Source organism: Haliotis asinina, chromosome 15, assembly GCF_037392515.1.
Source record: "Haliotis asinina isolate JCU_RB_2024 chromosome 15, JCU_Hal_asi_v2, whole genome shotgun sequence".
Classification (NCBI taxonomy): Eukaryota; Metazoa; Mollusca; class Gastropoda; order Lepetellida; family Haliotidae; genus Haliotis; species Haliotis asinina.
Genome location: NC_090294.1, coordinates 32502343 through 32525010, shown reverse-complemented (window position 1 = coordinate 32525010; position 22668 = coordinate 32502343). Strand labels below are relative to the sequence as shown.

The following is a 22668-nucleotide window of genomic DNA, read 5'->3' as shown; positions in this document are numbered from 1 at the left end:
GAAAAGGGACTATTGACTGATGTAACGCCACCCAAAACCACCCGCCCGGGATACATTGCAAACCATAGACTGTGACATCTGGGAAATCACAAACGGTAATGATGTTTGCTGGTGGCAGTGTTTCCCTTACTTTGTATTTTCTGGTCATCGTACGAGAAATGAGCTGTTATCAGGAAGTATACCCAGTACTGTTTCACAGTTTCAGGGACAGGGTGGTCTAAAACGGAAGCATTCACCATGTACATGAAAATGCATCTGGCCCGACACTTACCATCACGCAGCATGGACTCTCCCGTTCTAATCCTCTTTCATGGATACAAGAGTCATGTTTCCCTTGGATTGATAAGAATAGGCATGGGAAAATCATATCATCCTATTTGTTCTGCTCCCTCATACAAGCTACCTCTTAAAGCCACTGGACATCGGACGTTACCGACCTTTTCAGACAACATGGATATGATCATGTCATTCATTTTCCAGAATTAACTCTGGAAAAACTATGACAAAGCACAATATATGCAGCATAGCATGTCGTGTTTTCAACTCAACGCTAACTCCTGTTAACATTTTTTCATCTTTATCAATTTCAGGAATCTTCAACGCTAAAGTGATTGATGACTTGGTTGTAATACCTGTAATAAACACCCACATCTTCAAGTTCAACTGATGCACCCATTTAAGACACCAACGACAGAGTGAATACTGCATGGACAGTGGAGAAGTGTTGAGAAATGTTCAATACTGAACTTGACAATTGTAATACTCTTCATTTGAAATGTGTCAAGGTAACTAATGATGGATCAGTTAAGTTCGAATGGGGAGGAGTTATTGAGCATCTTGTAGAAGATCAGGCCTACACCTATCTGGGAATGTAAGTTTGAGACAAGCTTCAGATTGCCCAGACACAGGATAAACTTTGGGCTGAGCATAAATCTTGTTTAAAGAAAGTCTGGAGTTGAGAGCTAAATGCTCGAAACAAGGTCAAAGCCACCAATACTTTTGCTATGCCAGTCCTCTCCTATTCCTTTGGAGTAGTGGATTGGACAAAACAAGACATCCAGAGTCTTGACTGCCTGACAACATCATGTCTGATAACAGAGCACACCACCCTCATTCCTCTCTTAATCATTTATATATGTCAATCAGTTCTGGAGGTTGGGGTTTGATTAATGTGGAGGCTCTTCATGACAGAATTTTATGTGTACTTTTGCACATATTTATTTATCAGATGATCCTCTGGTGATGCACATCAAGATGATGAAAACAAGGAATTCCACAGTGATACTAAGCCTGCCAAGATTGTTGGGCATAGTCTGAAATTTGAGGTTGATTTTGTTGATGGTGATGTACTGCTGTATGGTACAGCGATGGGAGAAAACTAAGTGAAGTCCTTCTCTTAGTCAACTCAGAGTCAGTCCTTTATGGAGAAGCTGTCTGAGAAGCCATTGCATTGTGTGTACAAGCAGTGTGTGGAACAGAACAGCAATCCAGCTGACTCCTTCACTGGATGAAGTCAGCTGGTCTCAAAAGTGAAATTGAGGTTTTCCTTTTTGGCGTCCTGAAAAATGATGCTTTCAAACTTCTCTGGAATAGGCCAATATACAGCCAACAATATACAGAGATGAATTCCAGATAACAAACCTGATTTTGTCCTTTTTGATAAAGCCAATGAATTTATTATTTATCACCAAAGTTTCTGTCCCTTTTGACAGCAATATGATTGCCAAGATTCAGGAAAAGCATGTTAAATATGCGAACATCACCTTTGAAATGTCTCACTTGCATCCCAAGTACACTGTCGTCAGGCTCCCAATAGTTTTCAGTGCCCTTGGTTTGGTACTTCATGAACTTTTGGCACTGATCATCAGTGTGCCTGGGTTCTTACCCAGGAGCACAGCCCTTCTGACAATCTAGGTAATACAGAAGACTGCAGTGTTGGGGAACCTCCATATTCTCCGGAAAGTTCTTGGTGGGTTCAACTAGGCAGTGTTTCCTAGGAGAAGTCCCATTTGCAGTCTGGGCTGCATGTAGATGGTGCAAGGGCCCTGAGCTGATGATGATATCAACCTGACTGTGCCAGGATCACCCGAACCCTCTCTGCCACTATTCGTGACCGTACTGGTCCATATAACCACTTTTTCAGGTACCCATTTTAAACAGCTGGGTGGTGGGTGGACTGAGTACAATATGGCTAAGTGCCTTGCCCAGGGGCACAACACAGTATGAAACAGGTTTTCATATTTTGGTGTGTCTACTGGGATTCAAACTTGGACCTTTGGCGTGAGAGGCCAGCATGCTAACCACTACAACACTGTGCTCACGAATGGGATACAATGAAATGTGTCAACCAAGTCTGGAACTCTGTTACAAAGTGGAAGGAGAGTATTGAAAGGTTCTTTAGTTCTGCTCCGGAAGGGCACTACCACCAGTTTCAGTCAAAGTCAAACTTGTTGTTAGTGCAGCTCAAACAGATATTAAAATGTTCAAAACTACCAATAGGCACCATTCCCTTACCAGACCTATCTATGTGTCAAGCCTGATGAAGAAATATTGAACGGTTTTAAAAGTTCTGCTCTACAAAGTCACTGCCACAAAAACATCATATCTTCATATCTGGGTCTATCCCCATTAGGTACATCTAGGGATCATGCTTGACTTATGTACCAAGACTAAGCTGGAGGAAGCTAGCATGTATAGTTTGGAAATCTGCTCTGGACAAGACGATATCCTCATAGTCACAGCCTTAGTCACGTATACATGGAAAAAACAAAAAATAAAATGCATATCTGGACCTAATCCCCAAAAGGCACATCTAAGGATTGATATGTGTACCAAGCTTCATGAGGCTAGCATTTGTAGTCTAGGAGATCTGCTTCGGACAAGATGACATCCCTGTACACAAAGCTTAAGTCACGTTTCCATGGAAACCGCAAAAAATAACATTCGAATATGGGTCTAAACCCCAAAAAGCACATCTAGGGATCATGCTTGACATGTGTACCAAGTTTGAGGAAGCTTGCTTGTATAGTTTGGAAGATCTGCTCCAGACAAGATGTCATCCTCACGGTCAAAGCCTTAGTCACGTCTCCATGGAAACAGCAAGAAATTCATATCTGAGACAATCATCTAACTTCACAAGTATATCACTATGGATAACTAAGACTTAGTTTCAGGTTTCATTTCCATTTCTGTGATACATACTGGAAAAAGGCAACAATAATCAAGAGGGAGCATTTACAACACAATTGTATTTGTTGGCAGTTGTCAAAATTACAGTGTAGAGTGAATCTAGTTGGTTAAATCATTTAGTTAGCCATTCTTATAAACTGGAACAGATTTTACTTTTTGAAATATACTCTTCAAAAAAATATGTGGATCTTCATTTTTTTTTCCACTTTACAATTAAAAATATGTAGGAGATTTATTGGAGTCAATCAATGTTGATATGATATTACTGAATGTTTTGAGAGGGCATCACCATTGGCACTTCCTTAGAACCATGCTTATTTGGAATGTAATCGCTTTTGAAAGATGATTGGTGTATGGCACGTAATTTACATGTATACGATTATCATTTTAAAAACAAATGACTAGAAACAAACACTAACAAATATGTGATGCAAGATGAGTGTCAAAATTAATGTTACAAGTGATTTCTCGACCTTCTTTAAAAACGTCAAAATATGTATGGGGATACTGCGTTGTGTATGAGTATATCATGTGCTGTGTTTATGGGAGTAATAAAGGGAAATGGTGGTGCGTTCATAACATGTCTGTCCTTGAAGCGTTTGTTAACGTTTACACTTCCTATCCAAATTAAAAGTTCATTAACCCCTACTTTTTTTTAAGAGTATATAAATATGAATTCCTACCTTCTCCAGGTTTAGCTCTTGTTGTTGAGTCTTTTCTGACACCCCCATTCGATTGCAGGAATGTGCTTGGTACCCAGCCTTGCTGATTTTCAGTACTGACAAACCACCAGCCTGAAACAATGAAGCACATTTTTAACAAAAGGTACAACTTGAATGGTCTACATGTCCAGTTTGTTAAAGATGACAATACATCACACACAGCCATAGCATTTTAATGATATTTGTGAATTTGTGAAACTGTACAGGATAGAATGGATAATCTTTGTATCATTATCTACATTACTGTGTACAAGTTTCATACTCCCATGCAGCAAAGTGTTTATTTCTTCCATGTATTGTTTTAAAGCATGCTTAACTGAAACAAGAAGACATGGTCTTCAATATTCCCTGCCACAGTGTTCTGCTTCTGTTGGGTTACTCCATTATGTCATCCATGTCCTGAAAACACATACTTCATTTGGTTGCCCTGTCTATAATGGTTACTGAAGTAATCTGTTCCCAGTGGGGTTAATGTCAAGTCGAGAAATGCATGACAAACAGGGGTGCATCCAGCTTTTTGTCAAAGTAGGCCATTTGGCCCACCCTCTTTGAGAAAGTGGGCCAACACTCAAGTTAACATGGGTAAAAGCTAAATGACTGTATTTTCTCATTGTATCACCCATTATGTATATATGTGTTACCATGGTAACAGTGATACTAACATGACTAAGCAGCTAAATTTAAGAAATTGATGAAGTACTTACCTTAAAGAGTAAATTAAGTGTTTTTTTCTCCAAAACATATGCATTCATTGATGAATGGTTAAGCGACATTGCTTAAATATCCATACTATGATATAACCCACTGAATGGTTAAATGAAATTGTTTCATGTTTTGTTATTTACGCTCGATACGGTAGAATTTTTAGCTACGAATTCATGTCAATACCAACCGATTGACAAATATTTTATCACAATGGGCTACATGTGGCACTCATATTATATCCAAGTGCGTGAGCTCAACTTTATTTGCGTGAAATCTGATGTGAAGGACCACCAAATGCTTAATTCCCGCACTCCCGCGGCCTGGATGCATCCCTATACAAAGGACATAACTCTATGAAAAAAATTGTAACATGGTTTCCATTTTTGAACTCCATCAACGCATCTTTGTCCTGAAAATACAGACCACATTTGGTTTCCCGGTCTAAATTAATTTCTGAGAAAAATCTCCATTGATTAGACCAAGTCAAGAAATGCATGACAAGGGCCATAACAAATTGTAACACATTTCCATTATCGAACTCCATCAAGGCATTCACCAAATATGCTTTCCCTGTCCAAAATGTTTTTTGTAGAAAATCTGTCTCTATGATGTCAGACAGACAGATGGACGGACAGAGAGACAGACAGAGCTCAATCCTATATCAAAGGATTGCCTTATCTTACGAACCTCTGACAGTTTGAAAAATGAGCATCCAAGGAATTAATTAGTACACAATTCATGGATTTCAGAATAAACGACTTTGATCCATCTTCTAAGGGAACTCCAAAAGAGTATACTTCAGGAATCTTGTGTAAACGATGCAGATCCTTCCTGAGATGGAGTAGTAATTCCTCAACAGCTTTTATAAGATCATGAGTTGTCCACAAACAGACTCGCCATTATTGGAATCCTTTCAAGTAATTCAAGACAAATGTTCAAGGTCAGATCGACAGTGTTAGACTGACTCCATGTTGTTGGATAGCTTCCAGATGTGCAAGTGAAGCTCTTCCAAATTGCAAATGCAATCTGTCTGATTTCAGTTGACTGAGTAGTGCTGGCCAAAATGTTCAAGAACTTGGTGCCATGTTGGAACAACAATGGTGCTGTAGGCCTAAAGTTAACGTTGTGCTGACAGGTGTCAAGCTATCAATGAGTACATGCTGCCTTGGTGTCATGAATGTGAGGCAGACATACATGGCACTGAACAAGCTCCATTATGGATGGACTAGCCAAATAATTCCCCTTCTAAAACCAAACAAAGATAAACAAGCCATTAAATCATACCGTCCTATTGCCCTCACCTCCTGCCTAGGTAAACTCATGGAAAAGATGATCACCAGACGATTAACATGGAAATTGGAGACAGAAAAGATCTTTCACAAATCTCAGTGTGACTTCCGCCCAAAATCAGGTACCATAGATGCACTCATGCAGCTAACTGAACAATGTCATCAAGGATTAAGCAGGAATGAATACACGGTTATAATCCTGATCGATCTAGAAGGTGCATTTGATAAGGTGTGGTGGGATGGAGTCACCTTAAAGGCAGCTGAACTGGGAATAAGTGGCAGACTTCTTAAATTCATCAGAAGCTTCCTCAGCGAAAGACACATCCAAACCAAAGTAGGTAATGAGTATTCAGACTTAATCAGCATCAACACTGGAACACCCCAGGGTTCAATAATCAGCCCAATCCTTTTTAACATCATGATGCAGGATCTACCATCTGTAGTTTCAAAGCCACTGGGACAAGTCACATATGCTGATGATGGCTCCATATATATCACTCACAAAGATCTCAACCACATTGTGACGCATGCCAATGAATGTATGGAAGCAATAAACAATTGGGCAACCAAGTGGAAATTAAAGATATCCCAAGAAAAGACAGAATACACAGTCATCACCAGAAAACGAAAACATGTGTTGCCACTTGACAAACTTGGTATACAAATCTCTGGTCGGTCAATAGGCTACAACAAAAATCTGAAAATACTAGGGCTAACACTCGACCCTAAACTCACATGGAATGCCCATATTGACCGGTTACATCATGACTGTCTAAAGAGGCTGAACCTCATGAAGGTCATTTCATCAGAAGCTTGGGGGGCCGATTTTACCACCCTAAGAACATTCTATCTGACATATATCAGGAGTAAGATGTCATATGCCATGGAAATCTGGTCATCATGCTGCCCAACGAGAATGAAAAGACTTTCAACCTTACAAAATTGTGCTCTCCGTCTCATAGTTGGTGCTCTGAAAACCACGCCAGTTGGGTCACTTGAGATAGAAGCAAACATCCCTCCACTGCAGATCCATTCGGAATCAGTTATCCTGAACAGAAGGATTAAAAATCACTTCCTTCCAAAAGATTCTCCAGGGCATCTCAAGAAAAACAAAGCAAAGAACTCCTTCTATGCAAGATCCAGCAGGCTACTCAAGGAAAGAAACATCTATCTCCCTTCTAGGTCAGACCCCAACTTCTCTCCAACAGCAATCATGAATGATATACCACCATGGCAATGGAAACCTCCAACCATAGTAACATCAATTCCAGAACAAGCCAATAAGTCAGAAAAACCAGTCAAGTTGAAGATGCTAGCCTTGGAGTTAATCCAGACTAAATATTCAGAATACAGAAAGATCTACACTGACGGCTCCCTGGATCCAAACAATGGAAAAGCTGGGGCAGGCATATATCTCCAAGACGATGAGAGTAGTGTCATCATTCCACTCACCCCCTGCTCAATCCTCAGTGCAGAACTTACAGCAATAGAAAGAGCCTTGCTGGAAATTAAAGATCTTTCCAACTCCGGTCCTTACACCATCCTGACTGACTCTTTATCATCCCTGCACACTCTGCACAAACCTACTGAGTACTACCATCACACCAAAGCCATCAACAGTCTGCTACAAACCCTGAAAACTGTCATCTGCCTACAATGGATCCCAAGCCATGTAGGGATTATTGGGAACGAAAAGGCTGACGAACTTGCCAAGCAAGCATCTGAGTGTGGCCCTCTGCTAAAACCTATGTCATCTCTACCTAGTTTGAAATGCAGAGTGAAGGAAACCTCTAGTGATAAATGGTCAAATATCTGGCTCAATAACAGCAAAGGTCGAAAGTACTTTGAACTGCAGGAAAAACCCAACAGAATTTTCTACAAAAATATCAAAAGAACGGATCAAGTTACCATCTCTAGAATCCGACTGAACCACTTTCCCTGTCAGAGCTATCTAGCCAAATATCATCTGGCAATTGACCCCATCTGCACATTTTGTAATCAAGAAGAGGAAGATCTTGAGCACATCTTATTCAGATGCCCCGAATATGATGAAATCAGGTCAACAGCCAACAACAATCTTAAAGAAGCCCTTGAAAACAGAAATAATGAATGGGCTCAATTCATCAATATAATCAAGAGGAGAAACGAGAGGGTACATGCAAGGGCCACGACGCCTGAGGCATGCTCCACTACCTAACCTAACCTAATGTATTTGATTTCAAAACTAATCCTTTTTAATTGTGTGTTAGAGCAATGAAAATAAAATGATCTCTTCTCACATGTTGTGATTACTTATATAGATTGTGAAAACATGAATCTCTAAAAACAGTAAATCTTGTTTGATAGCTGTTTGTTTTTTTCAAACATCAAAGGGTTTAGAAGGGTAACCAGTTACTTAATAAGTGACACATGATTGAGCCGTGTTAATCCAGTGACATAGCAGTGACATGCCAACATAATATAAAAAAGCCCAACAATAATATACCCTGTCATAACATTTACATGCATTTAATCTTCTACTGCATAACTTACCCCACCAGACCACCATTCAAAACTACTACTCCAATGGCTAGTCTAAAAGAAAACCAAACGAGGCAGAGGGAATGCAGCCTTAAGATCGACAAAAGCACATTATAGCCATCCCCTACATAATGCTAAATATTTATGAATGACTGTATAAAGAATACAAATATTATTAGCTGTTTGGAAACCATGTCTAAATCCTGGTTGCTCTGGAGTGAAAAAATCTTCTCATTCAGCCCATGCATGCAATCTGCTATAAATAATTTTTGCAAATATCTTTCCTGAAACTTCCAAGGACCAAGAGTGTAATCGGTCTATAGTTAGAAAGTACATCTACACTGCCCTTTTTATGCAGAGGAATAATGACACCTAGGGTCCAGGCTGACAGATATACCCCTGAAGATAGCATAGCATTTTAACAAAACTTGCAGCATTTGGAAGCAACTGATTGGAGCATTTTTTAAGAACTCTATACTTATCCCACTAAACCCCGGCACTTTACCTGACTGCATACTCTCTACAGCGTCAACAACTTCCTTTATAGATATTTCTCTGTCAAGATATTCCTGGTCCACAGTAGGGGTAATGAGATCAACATTTACAGAATCTACAAACCTTTGAATTTGTTCATAAAACTCTGCCTCAACATCTGATATACAAACACCTCTAAACAACCTTTCAAAATAGACAAACCACTCAGAAGCTTTGATCTTTTTCAATTTAAAAGAATGTTTCTGATTAACAATTGCCCAAAATGATATATTATCCCTTGTCAACAAACCTTTGAATTTGTTCATAAAACTCTGCCTCAACATTTGACGTACAACCACCTCTAAACAACCTTTCAAAATAGTCAACAGTAAGAGTTCCGCCCATACCCCACCTCCCAAAACATTAACTTACGAACTGTCACTCAAATTAATCACTAGTTATACCATCAATAATGTGTGTAAGGCATGAAAAACAATATATGACTTGCAATAACTGCCGTTCCCGTATTCAGCCTCGGGAATCGAACGGGTGTCCACATCTGTTGAGGTCAGCGTAACAACATCGCCATATGTAAGCTATTTTCCATACAACTTATGAATACTGAAGAAAAGTACAACGTACCTCTACTGGCCTCCCCAGTAAACGGAGCCAGTGTCCTCTGCAATGTTTCTCGGTACTACAGCGATACATATACTCGGCTACATGTAGGGCAAAGTAGTGTCGCCGAGTGTGTGTTGTCGGTAGTTGCCTTTTGATGCACCACCACCGGTTTTCGATCAGGTTTTCGCCAGGTACCGTTTTGCTGTGGTGACGTTTTAGCCTGCACCCTTTGTACAGACAACGTTATTGGGATTTGGCTCTAAATACAAATAATCTTTACTGGAAATGGCGGATTATTTGCAAATCATTCGCTCGCATATACTATACTGCATGCACTTACCTTAAAAGTTCTCTAAATGGTTGACTGTACTACGGGTATAACCCAGGTCAGACAGTCCGTTGTAAGCCTTCCAACAGTCCGTAATAATATCACTACCCCCCCACTTTCCAACAGATAACATCAAGTCATGTCCGTCGGTCGCGCGTCTCTACAGGAAGAAGAAAGAAATGCCTAGTCTCCCTACAAATTCCACCCAAAACTATCTGACCCTCTACCATCCTACTTCTATGATACTTACGTTTTCCAAACTTATTTCCGTCAATTTCCACCGTCAAGCCAACCCCCTCGATTCTGTCCAAACCATTCTTTTCAACCATCGCAGAGCACAACTCTCTACAAAACATGAAATAGTCCGATATGTGTTTCTCTTGGGGTTTCTAGGACTTTCCCATCACCATCACAATCAATACTTGTTTCTCTGATTGTGTCTGCATGTGACATTTTATGAGCAAAGCAGTAGGTGAGCAAAACGGTTTTTATCAGTGACAAATTCGAGGCAGAGAACCACGTACCGCTCCGTGTTGGACCTTGATTTTGGTTACTTGTTTAACATACTTTGCGGTTACACCAGAAACGATAGTCGGGAACCTTACCCTTGCGATTAACTGTATGAGTGCGAGTTAGTACATGCTGACAGTTAGGACAAGTTGCTTAGGCTGCTAACACCTTGTACCGCTGGCAAAAAGAAACAGTGCTCTCGGTGCTACCTACATGTGAAAGTAGACCGAAAAGATTCGTGGGAGGGGTGTGTGCAGCATTGTCCAGAACGTGTAACAGCCCAAGGTGCTGGGGAGACGTTACGAAGGGGTGTGGGGTGACACACTGCATTGACAAGTGAAGGTATGGGAGAGCGTGGAGGTGAGACAGACTGCGAGAGGTCTGCAGGAGTTACATTGCACTTACGGGGGCGGCTCGTTTCAGATGGTTTAGCGAACGGGACTTTTTAATAATGCGTTTAGGGCGTGCTTGAAGGAGACTGCGTACTCGGATTTGCAGGAGATACGGGAACAGTGTTCGTACTATTGCTGCTGGTGTTAATATTTTGAGTAAGTAAAAAAGATACACCTGTGCTGGACACTGAACAATTACTGGGCTGACTGTCACTCGTTCGTCGCTCAGTTGATGGGTCACTGACGCTTGATGAACCCGATGAGTCCTCGTTCAAGTCGTCAATCGCTCTCTGACCTGGGTCGATGTCACCATCCGATAACGGAGGAAAGAAATACAACAGTGGATCTGGTGAAGAAGAGGGCTCTCAATCTCATACTACGTTAGGGGGAATATCTAAACTAGAGTATGACGACATGGCTTCTAATTTTTATCTTTCTCTTACACCGGGAATGTGTACCACGCCCAGCTTGGGTCTCGCATGGGAATGACAACAACGTGTATATTTTACTCAAAAAGCATTAAATCATGGGACGTCATTACATACAAGCAACTAATAACAAAATCATCATATGCACGGGAAAAGCACAACAGGTGGTGTCTAGATCTCATTCAAATTTCGCACTTACCAACAGCGTACGACATCACAATTCCTTTACTACAATTAGTTGTTAAGCCACTATTACCTCCATATGTCAACACGGTAACGGAAAAAAAAGTTCATAGGGATCGATCACATGAACTCGCCATCCTCATGTCATAATGTGTGTCCACTGTACCTCGGAGCCACCGAGACTTCTGAAATGCACTCGTCAATTAATACAATACAACCCACGCGGAAGCCTAAAAACTAGCGTCTAAATACAATAAGTTCCGCTCTGTCGGTCACCAATCTCAGTGGCACTGAGGTAAGACGGAGGACTCTCGACCAGACGACCCGGGTTCGGTTCCCAGAAGCGACTGCGTTTCTTTCAGACTTAGTTAGATTCTTAGTGAAGTTAGATTAGTTAGTTATGTAGTTCACTTGAATGCTTACACCACTAACATTAGACGTATGAAAGTAGTATGATAATTCACAGGAAGTTGCCGGTGATGAGAAGAGACGGGCAGAGCAAAGACAGGTGAAGAAACACGGACACAAAGTAGAAGGACAAGAAGGCGATTTATTTTTTATCACCGAATATTACCCCCAAACTTCTAAACCCCCATTAAACGCTTTAACCCCCCAAAAATTTATACCAGCACCCCTTTTTGAAATATTGCATCGGGGAATATATCCCCCGGGCTGCATTTCTTACTGAAAAAAGAGGGGGGGTACGGGCGGAACTCTTTCCTAGTCAACCCACTCAGAAGCTTAGATCTTATTCAAATGAAGAGCATTTCTGATTAACAATTGCCCAAAAGGATATATTATCCCTTGTCATCAAAGCTTTATTGAGTTTTACAAAATACTCTTGAAACTGACAAGACATTTTTCGATGACCAAAGCTGCTGGTATGACTTCCACGCATCAATGTACTGTCGTCTATCACTGAAACTGTTACTCGCTTGAAATGTACAGAGAAAACGATGAGTCCTACGACGAGCTTCAGTACATTCTCCATCAAACCAGTTACCTCCCCTTGTATCAACACATTCACCTGAAGAAACAATTATCTTACAACATTCAGCACACGAATGCATTATAGATTGAAATAGACTCAAAGCTTGTGATATTTCACCATCATCCACCAACTAGTAGAACAAATTAATATCTTCAATACTAACGTTGTCCCAATTACCAGCATAAATATCATTTCTATAAGTGTCATATTTGAAAACAAACTTAACTTTAGGAGCAATGATATCTTCACATGTAACAGGATTGGAGCTCACAGTATTAATGGAAAGAGAGTACACTATGGGTAGATGGGAAGATTCAACTTCATCCACAGTATCAAAAGTTTTAAACAAGTCAAAGGCATTTTCTGTACAAAGAACATAGTCTTCAGCCTAAGAGCCTGACACAACCAATATCATTGTATTGGATGTTGGTGTGTCCAAGCCACTTTGAGGGGGATATTCCCTCTGCCTCGTTTGGTTTTCTTTTAGACTAGCCATTGGAGTAGTAGTTTTGAATGGTGGTCTGGTGGGGTAAGTTATGCAGTAGAAGATTAAATGCATGTAAATGTTATGACAGGGTATATTTTTGTTTGGCATTTTTATATTATGTTGGCAGTCTGGGATAAGGAGAAATTAACCATAAGGAATTGTTATGGTTAAAACTTTTCCATGACAAACTATGTAAGAAATTCCCCTGTGAACCAGCAAAACAGAACAAATACAAGTCATAAACGTTCAAATTATGTATTATTATGCAACCAGAGCAAGGTATACAAAGTCACAAGTCAATAGTCGTAATGCTGATTACAAATACAATTCAAGAGAGACAAAATCTAAATCAGTGGGACACAAAATACAATACAGCAAACTCACCAAAGTCTTAGTGCGAGAGAGAATCAACTATGGCAGAAGGTAAACACAGCGATCGGTCTGACAGCAGATAATGTAGGTCAGGCGTTGACAGGTTTTGGTGATCAAGTGTTGGCAGTGATGTATCTTCCAGTTGATATGAATGAGTGTCACCCTCAACACAGTAACCAGCCTTTTTATATATTCTAAGTCATTTCCTGAAAGTTTGGGCACTTACGAACATCATCAACACTGTAGAATGCCCTCGAATAAGTCTCCCAGAAGTAAACACATAGAAAACTAGGATAAATTCCAGAAAACCAGAATCCTAAAAGTGTTGACCAGCTATTAAAACAAAATGTGACCCATCATATTTAATATTCAAAACACTAAATGTTGTGACCAAATAATAATTATTATTTAATTAATAACAAAATATACAGAAAATACAAACTCGTAACACTCTCCCACTTGAGGAAGCAATAATAACATAATACCATGACATGTAATAATATGAGTAATATGAGAAACTTCCTGCAGAATTACTATGACAAAATGCAGTTGCATACATATAGCATAATCAAGTTATAATACATTTATACCCTGGAAAATGCATCAGCACAAATTCTGTCTTTGCCTTTAATGTGTTTGATCACAAGATTGAACCTTGCAAGGTCAAACTCCACCTCATAAGTGTTTGATTCTTGTTCTTCATTTTATGAAGAAAAGTCAAGGGATTGTGATCAGTAAAAACTTCAATTGGCAAAGTGGTGGTACCAAGGTACACTTCAAAATACTGCAAAGCTAACAAAAGACCTAATGTCTCTTTCTAAATGGTCGAATAATTTCTTTGGTGCTTGTCAAATTTCTTTGAAAAATAACAAACTGGATGTTCAATCCCATAATCATCCTCTTGAATAAGGACAGCACCTGCACCAAAGTCACTTGCATCAATTTGCAACTTAAAAGCTTTCTCAAAATTTGGTGCCTGCAATACTGGAGAATTCATGAGTATGGCTTTGACTTTTTCAAATGCAGTCTGACAACTGCTATCCCACTGAAATTTTACCTTTTTCCGCAAAAGTTAATGGAAATACAACATCTGAGAAGTTTTGACAAAACTTTCTGTAATAGCCAGCCATACCCAAGAATCTCACGAGTTCTCTCTTAGATCGAAGTACTGGAAAATGTACAATTGCTCCAACTTTAGCATGAACTGGTTGTACCTGGCCGTGCCCAACAACATGCCCTAAAAATTCCACTTGTGCCTTCCTGAATTCACACTTGGCGAGATTCACAGTTAACTTCGCCTCAGACAGTCTTTCGAAGAAAGCACGAGTCCTTTTAAGATGGTCATCCCACTCCATGTCGTAATCGATGACATCATCCATGTAAGCCTCGACACGATCAAGGCCTGATGTGACATTGTTGACGAGTCTCTGAAACATCGCTAGAGCGTTCTTCAGACCAAACGGCATCACCTTGTATTGATACAGTCCATCTGGTGTAGCAAATGCCGATATTTTCTGCCAGAGGCCCTTCAGTAAGTCAAACTTACTTATGTACTTGGCTTTACCAATGCGATCAATGCAATCGTCCACTCTCAGAATAGGATACGAGTCAGTTTGTGAGAGCACATTGACAGCTTTCATGTCAGCACAGCAGCACGTCCACTCTTCGGCACAAGAACACATGATGAACTCCATGGACTGTCACTGGGTTCAATAATGTCATTGTCCAGCATGTATTTCATGTATTTGTATGTCCGAAGAATTTGACGTTTTTCTGGATTCATCCGATATGGGTGTTGTTTCACAGGCACAGCATCACCTACATCCATATCATGGCTAACAACATCAGTTCGACCAGGCACATCAGGAAATAAGTGAGAGAACTCATGAATCAAATCTGACATCTGAACTTTCTGCTCAGGGGATAAATGTGATAATTTCTCATCAAGGTGAGCTAACATCAGGGTTTCTCAACCTTGGTGAAACATTATCATCAAACTTCACATTGCTAGCACAGTCATCAATGTTGTCAATATTTTCACAATTGTCTTTGGTACAAACAGTAACTGGGGAGAGTGTGGCAATACAATTGACATGTTTGGTTTCTAACCTGTCATGATATTTCTTAATCATGTTGATGTGGCACAATCTCTTTTGTTTACGATGACCAGGCATCAGGACGACATAGTCTGTGTCGCTAACCTCTTTGTCAACAACATATGGACCTTGATATCTTGCCCTCAGTGGCTGACCAGGGATGGGAAGCAAAAGAAACACTTTCTCACCACAAGTAAAATTTCTCTCTTTTGACTTTCTGTCATAGTTTAGCTTCATTTCTTCTTGTGAAACTTTCAAGTTGTGTCTGGCCAACTCACTTGCTTTTAATAGCCTGTCCCTAAATGTAGACACATAGTCTAAGAGATTGATCTCAGGCCTGTCATTGAGCCATTGTTCTTTTAAGTGTTTTAGTGGCCCACGCACAATGTGACCAAACACAAACTCAAAGAGGCTAAACCCTAAACTTTCCTGAACTGACTCTGACAGCAAACAACAACAAATGCACACACTCATCCCAATCTTTCTCTGTCTCAAAAAAATAAGTCTTGATAATATTTTTCAAAGTTAGATGAAACCTTCCTAAAGCTCCCTGTGACTCTGGATGATAAACACTAGACTTAACTTGCTTAATACCTAACTGGTACATAGTTTGTTGAAACACCTTAGACATAAAGTTTGAGCCCTGATCAGACTGAACAACATCTGGCAAACCAACTAAGGTGAAAAATGTGATCAAAGTCTTGACAATTACAGGAGAAACTCATAAGCTTTCAAAAGAGTACTCTTCACAAGATCATAATCTGAGCTTTGCTGTACTGACAAGGCTGAATAAGCATCCTGAGCGTTTCCTTTCAGAGGAGTTTGCAGTAGCATAGTCCATGACTCCCTAGGCCACTTAAGATTTTCAGCAACTTTCTCAAAATGTAGAAAATATTTGTCTACTTCTTTCTCATTAAAAGGGGGTACAAGCCTAGCATACCTTGCAATATCAAATGAGGAAGAATCTGAGGGTTGAGAATTGTTTTCAAGTTTTTTTCAAAGCAATTTCTTTGTCAATTTGCAGTTGCTTCAATTCTAATTCCTTTCTGTCTCTTTCCCTTTCCTTCTCCATCTCAAACTGTATTTCCATCCTTTTCAATTCTTCCTGTTTTCTATTTTCTTCTTTTTGAATTTGAAACCGAATTTCAAGTTTCTTTATTTCCAATTGATCTGAACATTCTTCTGGCACCATTTCCAAAAAATCATCTTCAAAAACTCCCTCATCAATATAATGATTCAACACAATTTTCAAAATCTGAAATTTCCTCATAGCAGGTTTGGCATCAAGTTTGAGATGTGAAGAAATCTGCAACATATCTGATTTCCTCAACTGACTAATTGTCTCAGAGTCAGGGGACAATACACACTTCTCAAGTTCAAACACCATTTTGCTGGTTCCTCAATTAACTTGTTGCAAAATTGCAAAAATTTGGAATAAATTTCACAAATGGTCTCAAATGTCAAATGAATTCTATCCCGGACGAGCTCCCAATTTTGTTACAGTTAGAAATTTTCCATGACAAACTATGTAAGAAATTCCCCTGTGAACCAGCAAAACAGAACAAATACAAGTCATAAACGTTCAAATTATGTATTATTATGCAACCAGAGCAAGGTATACAAAGTCACAAGTCAATAGTTGCAATGCTGATTACAAATACAATTCAAGAGAGACAAAATCTAAATCAATGGGACACAAAATACAATACAGCAAACTCACCAAAGTCTTAGTGCGAGAGAGAATCAACTATGGCAAAAGGTAAACACAGTGATCGGTCTGACAGCAGATAATGTAGGTCAGGCGTTGACAGGTTTTGGTGATCAAGTGTTGGCAGTGATGTATCTTCCAGTTAATATGAATGAGTGTCACCCTCAACACGGTAACCAGCCTTTTTATATATTCTAAGTCATTTCCTGAAAGTTTGGGCATTTACAAACATCATCAACACTGTAGAATGCCCTCGAATAAGTCTCCCAGAAGTAAACACATAAAACAACTAGGAGCAGATAAATTCCAGAAAACCAGAATCCTAAAAGTGTTGACCAGCTATTAAAACAAAATGTGACCCATCATATTTAATATTCAAAGCACTAAATGTTGTGACCAAATAATAATTATTACTGAATTAATAACAAAAATACAGAAAATACACACTCGTAGCAGAATAAAGTAGGATATTTAAAATTTAGGTGTAGCGTAGAGAAGGCTTATTGACTAGAAACCTAGTTTGTTCAGCTTTTGTTATTATTTTGTTATTTTCCCTGTTTTCATTTCACAGAATAAATTATTATTTATTTCATTTCTGACATGTGCAATACCTTATTGTAAGGATTGACAAATGCCATTTAACTGAAGAAGAATTGTACACTGTTCATATGGTTTTGTAGTATTTTCACCTTACATTAAAATTACACAACACAAAGTCCATAATAAAACCATGAACACATTTCGTGTTGAAACTCCTGTCACTGGGCTGCCTATTAGAGGGCGCCTATTACAAATGTGTTAATAAATCATGTCAACATATATTTACACAAAGGAAAAGTTTGCATGTGGTCTAGAAGATCATGTAAATATATAATTTATGCATGTGCAAATTTCCATGTTAAAATAAAATGTCTAGATATTACATTCCTGGTATACATTTGCTACAAGTATCAGCAGATCACTTTATTAAGTCCCAAAATCCATACAAGTATGATTATAAAGTAATTAGGATTATAAGACCAAATATAAAGACGTACATTGACAAGTGTCTAAATACTGGTGAGTGAACGTTTACAAACCAAGTGAATTTAGGAAGTGAAGAAATTTATTGCGCAGTATTTTCACTTCAACCCCACCTCAGCAGACAGAAGTTTTGATTTTCTCACTTGTTGAAAACAAACCATAATCTCAATAATTCCAATGGACTTTAGCCCATGACTTCACGATTCTAGAAAATGACGGCACCCTTTCTAAGGATAAATGCTATTTATGTTTGTTTTCACTGACTAACAAAATCAAAATTACTTTCTTCTGATAGTAACAGATGTATTTGATTGATGGACAATAGGATTTTGCGTGACATTGCTTGTAACATAACAATTTCACTCTTGGAAGCAAAGCGTTGGTCAATATAATATCACTTATAATGATATAGTCACTTCGACCACAATGGTTATGGTAATGGTTAAAAATTTCACTCTTCTCTCACATGCAGGTGTTGAGGCATGCAAAATCATGAATCTGACAATCAGCAATCTTTGAACAGTTACAGCACTGATTCCTCCATTGATCAGAAACAATATTATTTCTCAGTTCTGATGGGTTCAGACAACACTCACAGTCAGGTGACATCATTTTCTAACTTCAATCAAAAACAATTATCTAGTGCCGCCACTTCAACTGCCTTCCATTTTTTTAACTTCAGTACCACCGTCAATAACTATTACCACAAAATCATGTAGGTCAAGGTGGATGACCAAAATTTTTGTGTAATTGAATTGCTGACCAATACTGACAAGAATTATTGTCCAAATGATGTATCATTTTTTTCAAAAACGAAATGTTTCCAAAGAATATTTAAGTCAAACTCGTTGATAAAACAATTTGTTTGTTATTTCTTGTGAGCAGGAGAGAGTGAGTGTGAGCAGTGTCAGTAAATACTGGAATGATCTGAAACTGTGTAGTGACCCCTGTCATCCCTTGGCACATAGGTCCAACTTTGAAACCTTTGTATGCACTGTCAATGCCGCTTATTGCACCAACTAAAAGAATCCATATGGTATCCATGGTAGAACTGAGTTAAACATAGTGTGTTTAAAAATCAGAGAAATTCAGAAACTGAAATTTAGGAAAAGATGTCTCGGATTTTCAAACACACTACGTTTATCTCCTACATGGTGGTCTTACTAGGTACTGATAACATCGATTATCAGTTCAAGCTTCTAAAGGTGTATAATGTAAACTCGCCAGGTTAGACACAATCAACATTTTATCAGATCTTAAATTCACTGTCATTGCTGTTGTTTTCAATCATTCTTTGGTGTTTTCTTCATAAAGCATATGGTGGCTGGAAACGTGTGTGAAACTGTGCATCATTTGAGTTTGAATCAAAACTTTTATGTTGACTAAAGATTTAGCTTATTCCATAATTATACACAATTGTGCCACTAACCACTCTCACTCTGTTCCAAAACTTCCATCACCATCCCTGTATGAAGATCAATTTCTCCTGTCTCCTGTTTTGTATAATCTGCAACAGCTACATACTGCTGGAGTTGTTTAGGTTTGGATATCTTGCTGACCTTTGACAAAACCCTTTGGTCATTCCTGTAAATAAAGACAAAAAACAACAAGTTGGTGTAATATCATGGTACATAGCTTTGAGGTCAATACTTCTCATAAGATTCATAAGACTGACCTTAACTGACCAATCTCCTTAACTATCAAGAAAGCCAGTCAGAATTAAAAGTACTATCCAAGACCTTGTTTTCTAAGTGCAACTCCTAATGTTATGTGTCATTTTATACTGTATCAGACCACCAGTCTCCGAAGATTATTTTTCATCCTTGAGTCCCAGCACAGGTATATTTGAGAAGTGTGACAACTGCTGGTGTAATATGAAGATTATCATCACTTCTTTCATTGCTGTAACAGTTCCTCAATGCTATATTGTAACTGGCAAACTTGCACCACCATTGTAAATTCCTTTGCAGTAATTTGCATTATCTGTAAACTTCGTAAATTCTGGAATACTACATTTGTTTGTTATCTTGTTTGGTTTCACACTGAATTCTTTTCCATGCAGATTTCAATGTTCTACAACTGTTTCCAAACAGAAATTGACACATCTCAGACAATTACGGGATCATCTTATATTGTTTCTGTTTGTATTCTGTTGTAAGGAAGTGAGGTACAAGTTACAATAGACTGGTCGAAACACCTCATACAGGCACAAACACCTAATAATGGTCCTAACACCTAATAATATTCCTAGCACCTCATACTAGTCCTAACATCTCATACTGGCACAAACACCTCATACTGGCACAAACACCTAATCTGGTCAAAGCACCTTATACCAATCCAAACACCAAATAATGGTCTTAACACCTAATAATGGTCCTAACACCTCCTACTGGTACAAACATCTAATCTGGTCAAAGCACCTCATACCAATCCAAACACCAAATAATGGTCTTAACACCTAATAATGGTTCTAACACTTCCTACTGATACAAACATCTAATCTGGTCAAAGTACCTCGGACTGGTCCTAACACCTCATACTGGTCCTAACATCTCATACTAGCACACACACCTCATACTAGTCCTAACACCTCATGCTGTTCTTAACACCTCATATTGGCACCAACACCTAATCGGGTCAAAGCACCTCATACTGATCCAAACATCTAATAATGGTCTTAACACCTAGTAATGGTTCTAACACTTCCTACTGATACAAACATCTAATCTGGTCAAAGTACCTCGGACTGGTCCTAACACCTCATACTGGTCCTAACATCTCATACTAGCACACACACCTCATACTAGTCCTAACACCTCATGCTGTTCTTAACACCTCATACTGGTACAAACATCTAATCTGGTCAAAGCACCTCATACTGATCCAAACACCTCATACTCGAAAAAGTAGACAATAATGATGAGATCAGCTGACATCACATCGAGGAAAGGCTGCGTCAAGTGCAAGACAAGAGATCGCCCTGATTGGAAGCGATGGGGTACGACTGAGAAGCGCTTCAATCCTAGATCAGCTGCATGCGCAAAACAATTGACTGAATCATCGATGAGGATACTAATGTTGGCTGAAAGGCTTAAAACATTGTTCTGGGGACAAGGGATCACCATACTTTTCATACTTGATAGGTGTATATTTATATATATAGGGGATTGTGTTACAACACTGTTTCATGATAGATAAACCTCCTCCATAATACTTATAATTAACATCTCTCAATACTTATAATTAACATCTCTCACTAGGTTCTAAACCCCTGAAACACAAATATTGAAACGGTGTACAGTAACTCACTTCTACATATTTGCAACTGATGTTAGGACCAAATTTGGATTTGAAAGACCATATCTCTGTAACCCTGAACATCCTTGAAACCTAATTTTAAGACAACACATATTAGAGAAAATGACTCACAATGTGGTTTCAGAGAATCTGCAGAAATAGCTTCAACATACACCCATACAAACCATTTTTAAGTTGTTCAAACAAGATGAACCAGTAAGACAAAAACTTACTCTTCAGTTTTTGGAGGCTCCAGGTCTTCACCTTCAACCTCAAAAAATGACAAGACATCCTCACACTGAGATATTTGTTCCGGGAGGTCAATTAGTAACTGCAAGTGATAACAAATTCAGTTGATCAATATCATATGAGTATAAAGAACATGAAAGCGCCATAAAGTGATACCCATATGTTCTGCTTGTGATTGTCAAGCCTTACAGTAATTGTAGTGCTAAGATAGTTTTGTGCAAGTGGACCCTGAACAATAGACACATCTTAGACAGACGTCTGATATATCAGTTGAAAGAAGAGACACAAAAAGCATATTATTCATTAATATATGTTGTTGCCATGATGATGTGACAGGGGTGGTGATTAAAGTGTTTAGTTTGGCACACCAAAGGCCCGGGTTTGATTCGTTACATGGGTACAATATGTGAAGCCCACTTCTGGTGTCCACCACTGTCATATTGCTACAACATTGCTATAAGCAGTGTAAAACCACACTCGCTCATATTGTGACATCATATTGACATCGCCCTCAGCTTTGTGCTGTTTCTTGTGTTATGTCAGAACATTCAAGCATCTGTAGATAAAATCTACTCCATACTTCATGGATATCATTTGTTTTCCACAATGGTTCATCTTACTGGTTCTAAAAACAAGAAGACAAAGTCATCAATATCACACACAATGGCAAACATATTCTTCATGAAGATGTCTACTAGTTATGACTAGAAGAAACTGATGGAAATAGAAAAAACACTGCTGCTGTGTATCCCTAAAATTCAGACAATTGCAAACTCACTTCGGCCTATCTGGGATGCATAGTAAGATAATAAGAAAAGCATGTTTACTCGTAAAATCACACAAAACTTAGAAAAAATATGAATAGCTGCTGAAAACAATAGATCAGATCAAACTATAGATGTCAATAAGGTTGCTCAGCCAGGTATGTCAACTCACCTGGCATTAAATGCATGTGTTGACACAAGGGTCCATCTCAAAGACATTTCATGCCTTTCCGTATGTGTTGAATATGCGTCATCTGCTGATTAATATTTTACATGTCTTTTTTCATAAAGTTTATGTTGAGATATGTACAAGTGTA

General features: G+C 38.8%; 1 protein-coding gene across 2 annotated transcripts in view; it reads right to left on the bottom strand.

Annotated features, from left to right (window-relative positions):
• Window positions 1–22668, bottom strand: part of LOC137265819 (SH3 and PX domain-containing protein 2A-like) — a 131748-nt gene that overhangs the window by 63622 nt on the left and 45458 nt on the right. For both annotated transcript variants that reach the window (XM_067801281.1, XM_067801282.1), the window contains 3 exons: window positions 21572–21669; window positions 19468–19622; window positions 3873–3983 (listed from right to left, as the gene is read on the bottom strand). In XM_067801281.1, coding sequence (XP_067657382.1) covers window positions 3873–3983; window positions 19468–19622; window positions 21572–21669 — 364 coding nt within the window. The remainder of the gene's footprint in view (window positions 1–3872; window positions 3984–19467; window positions 19623–21571; window positions 21670–22668) is intronic.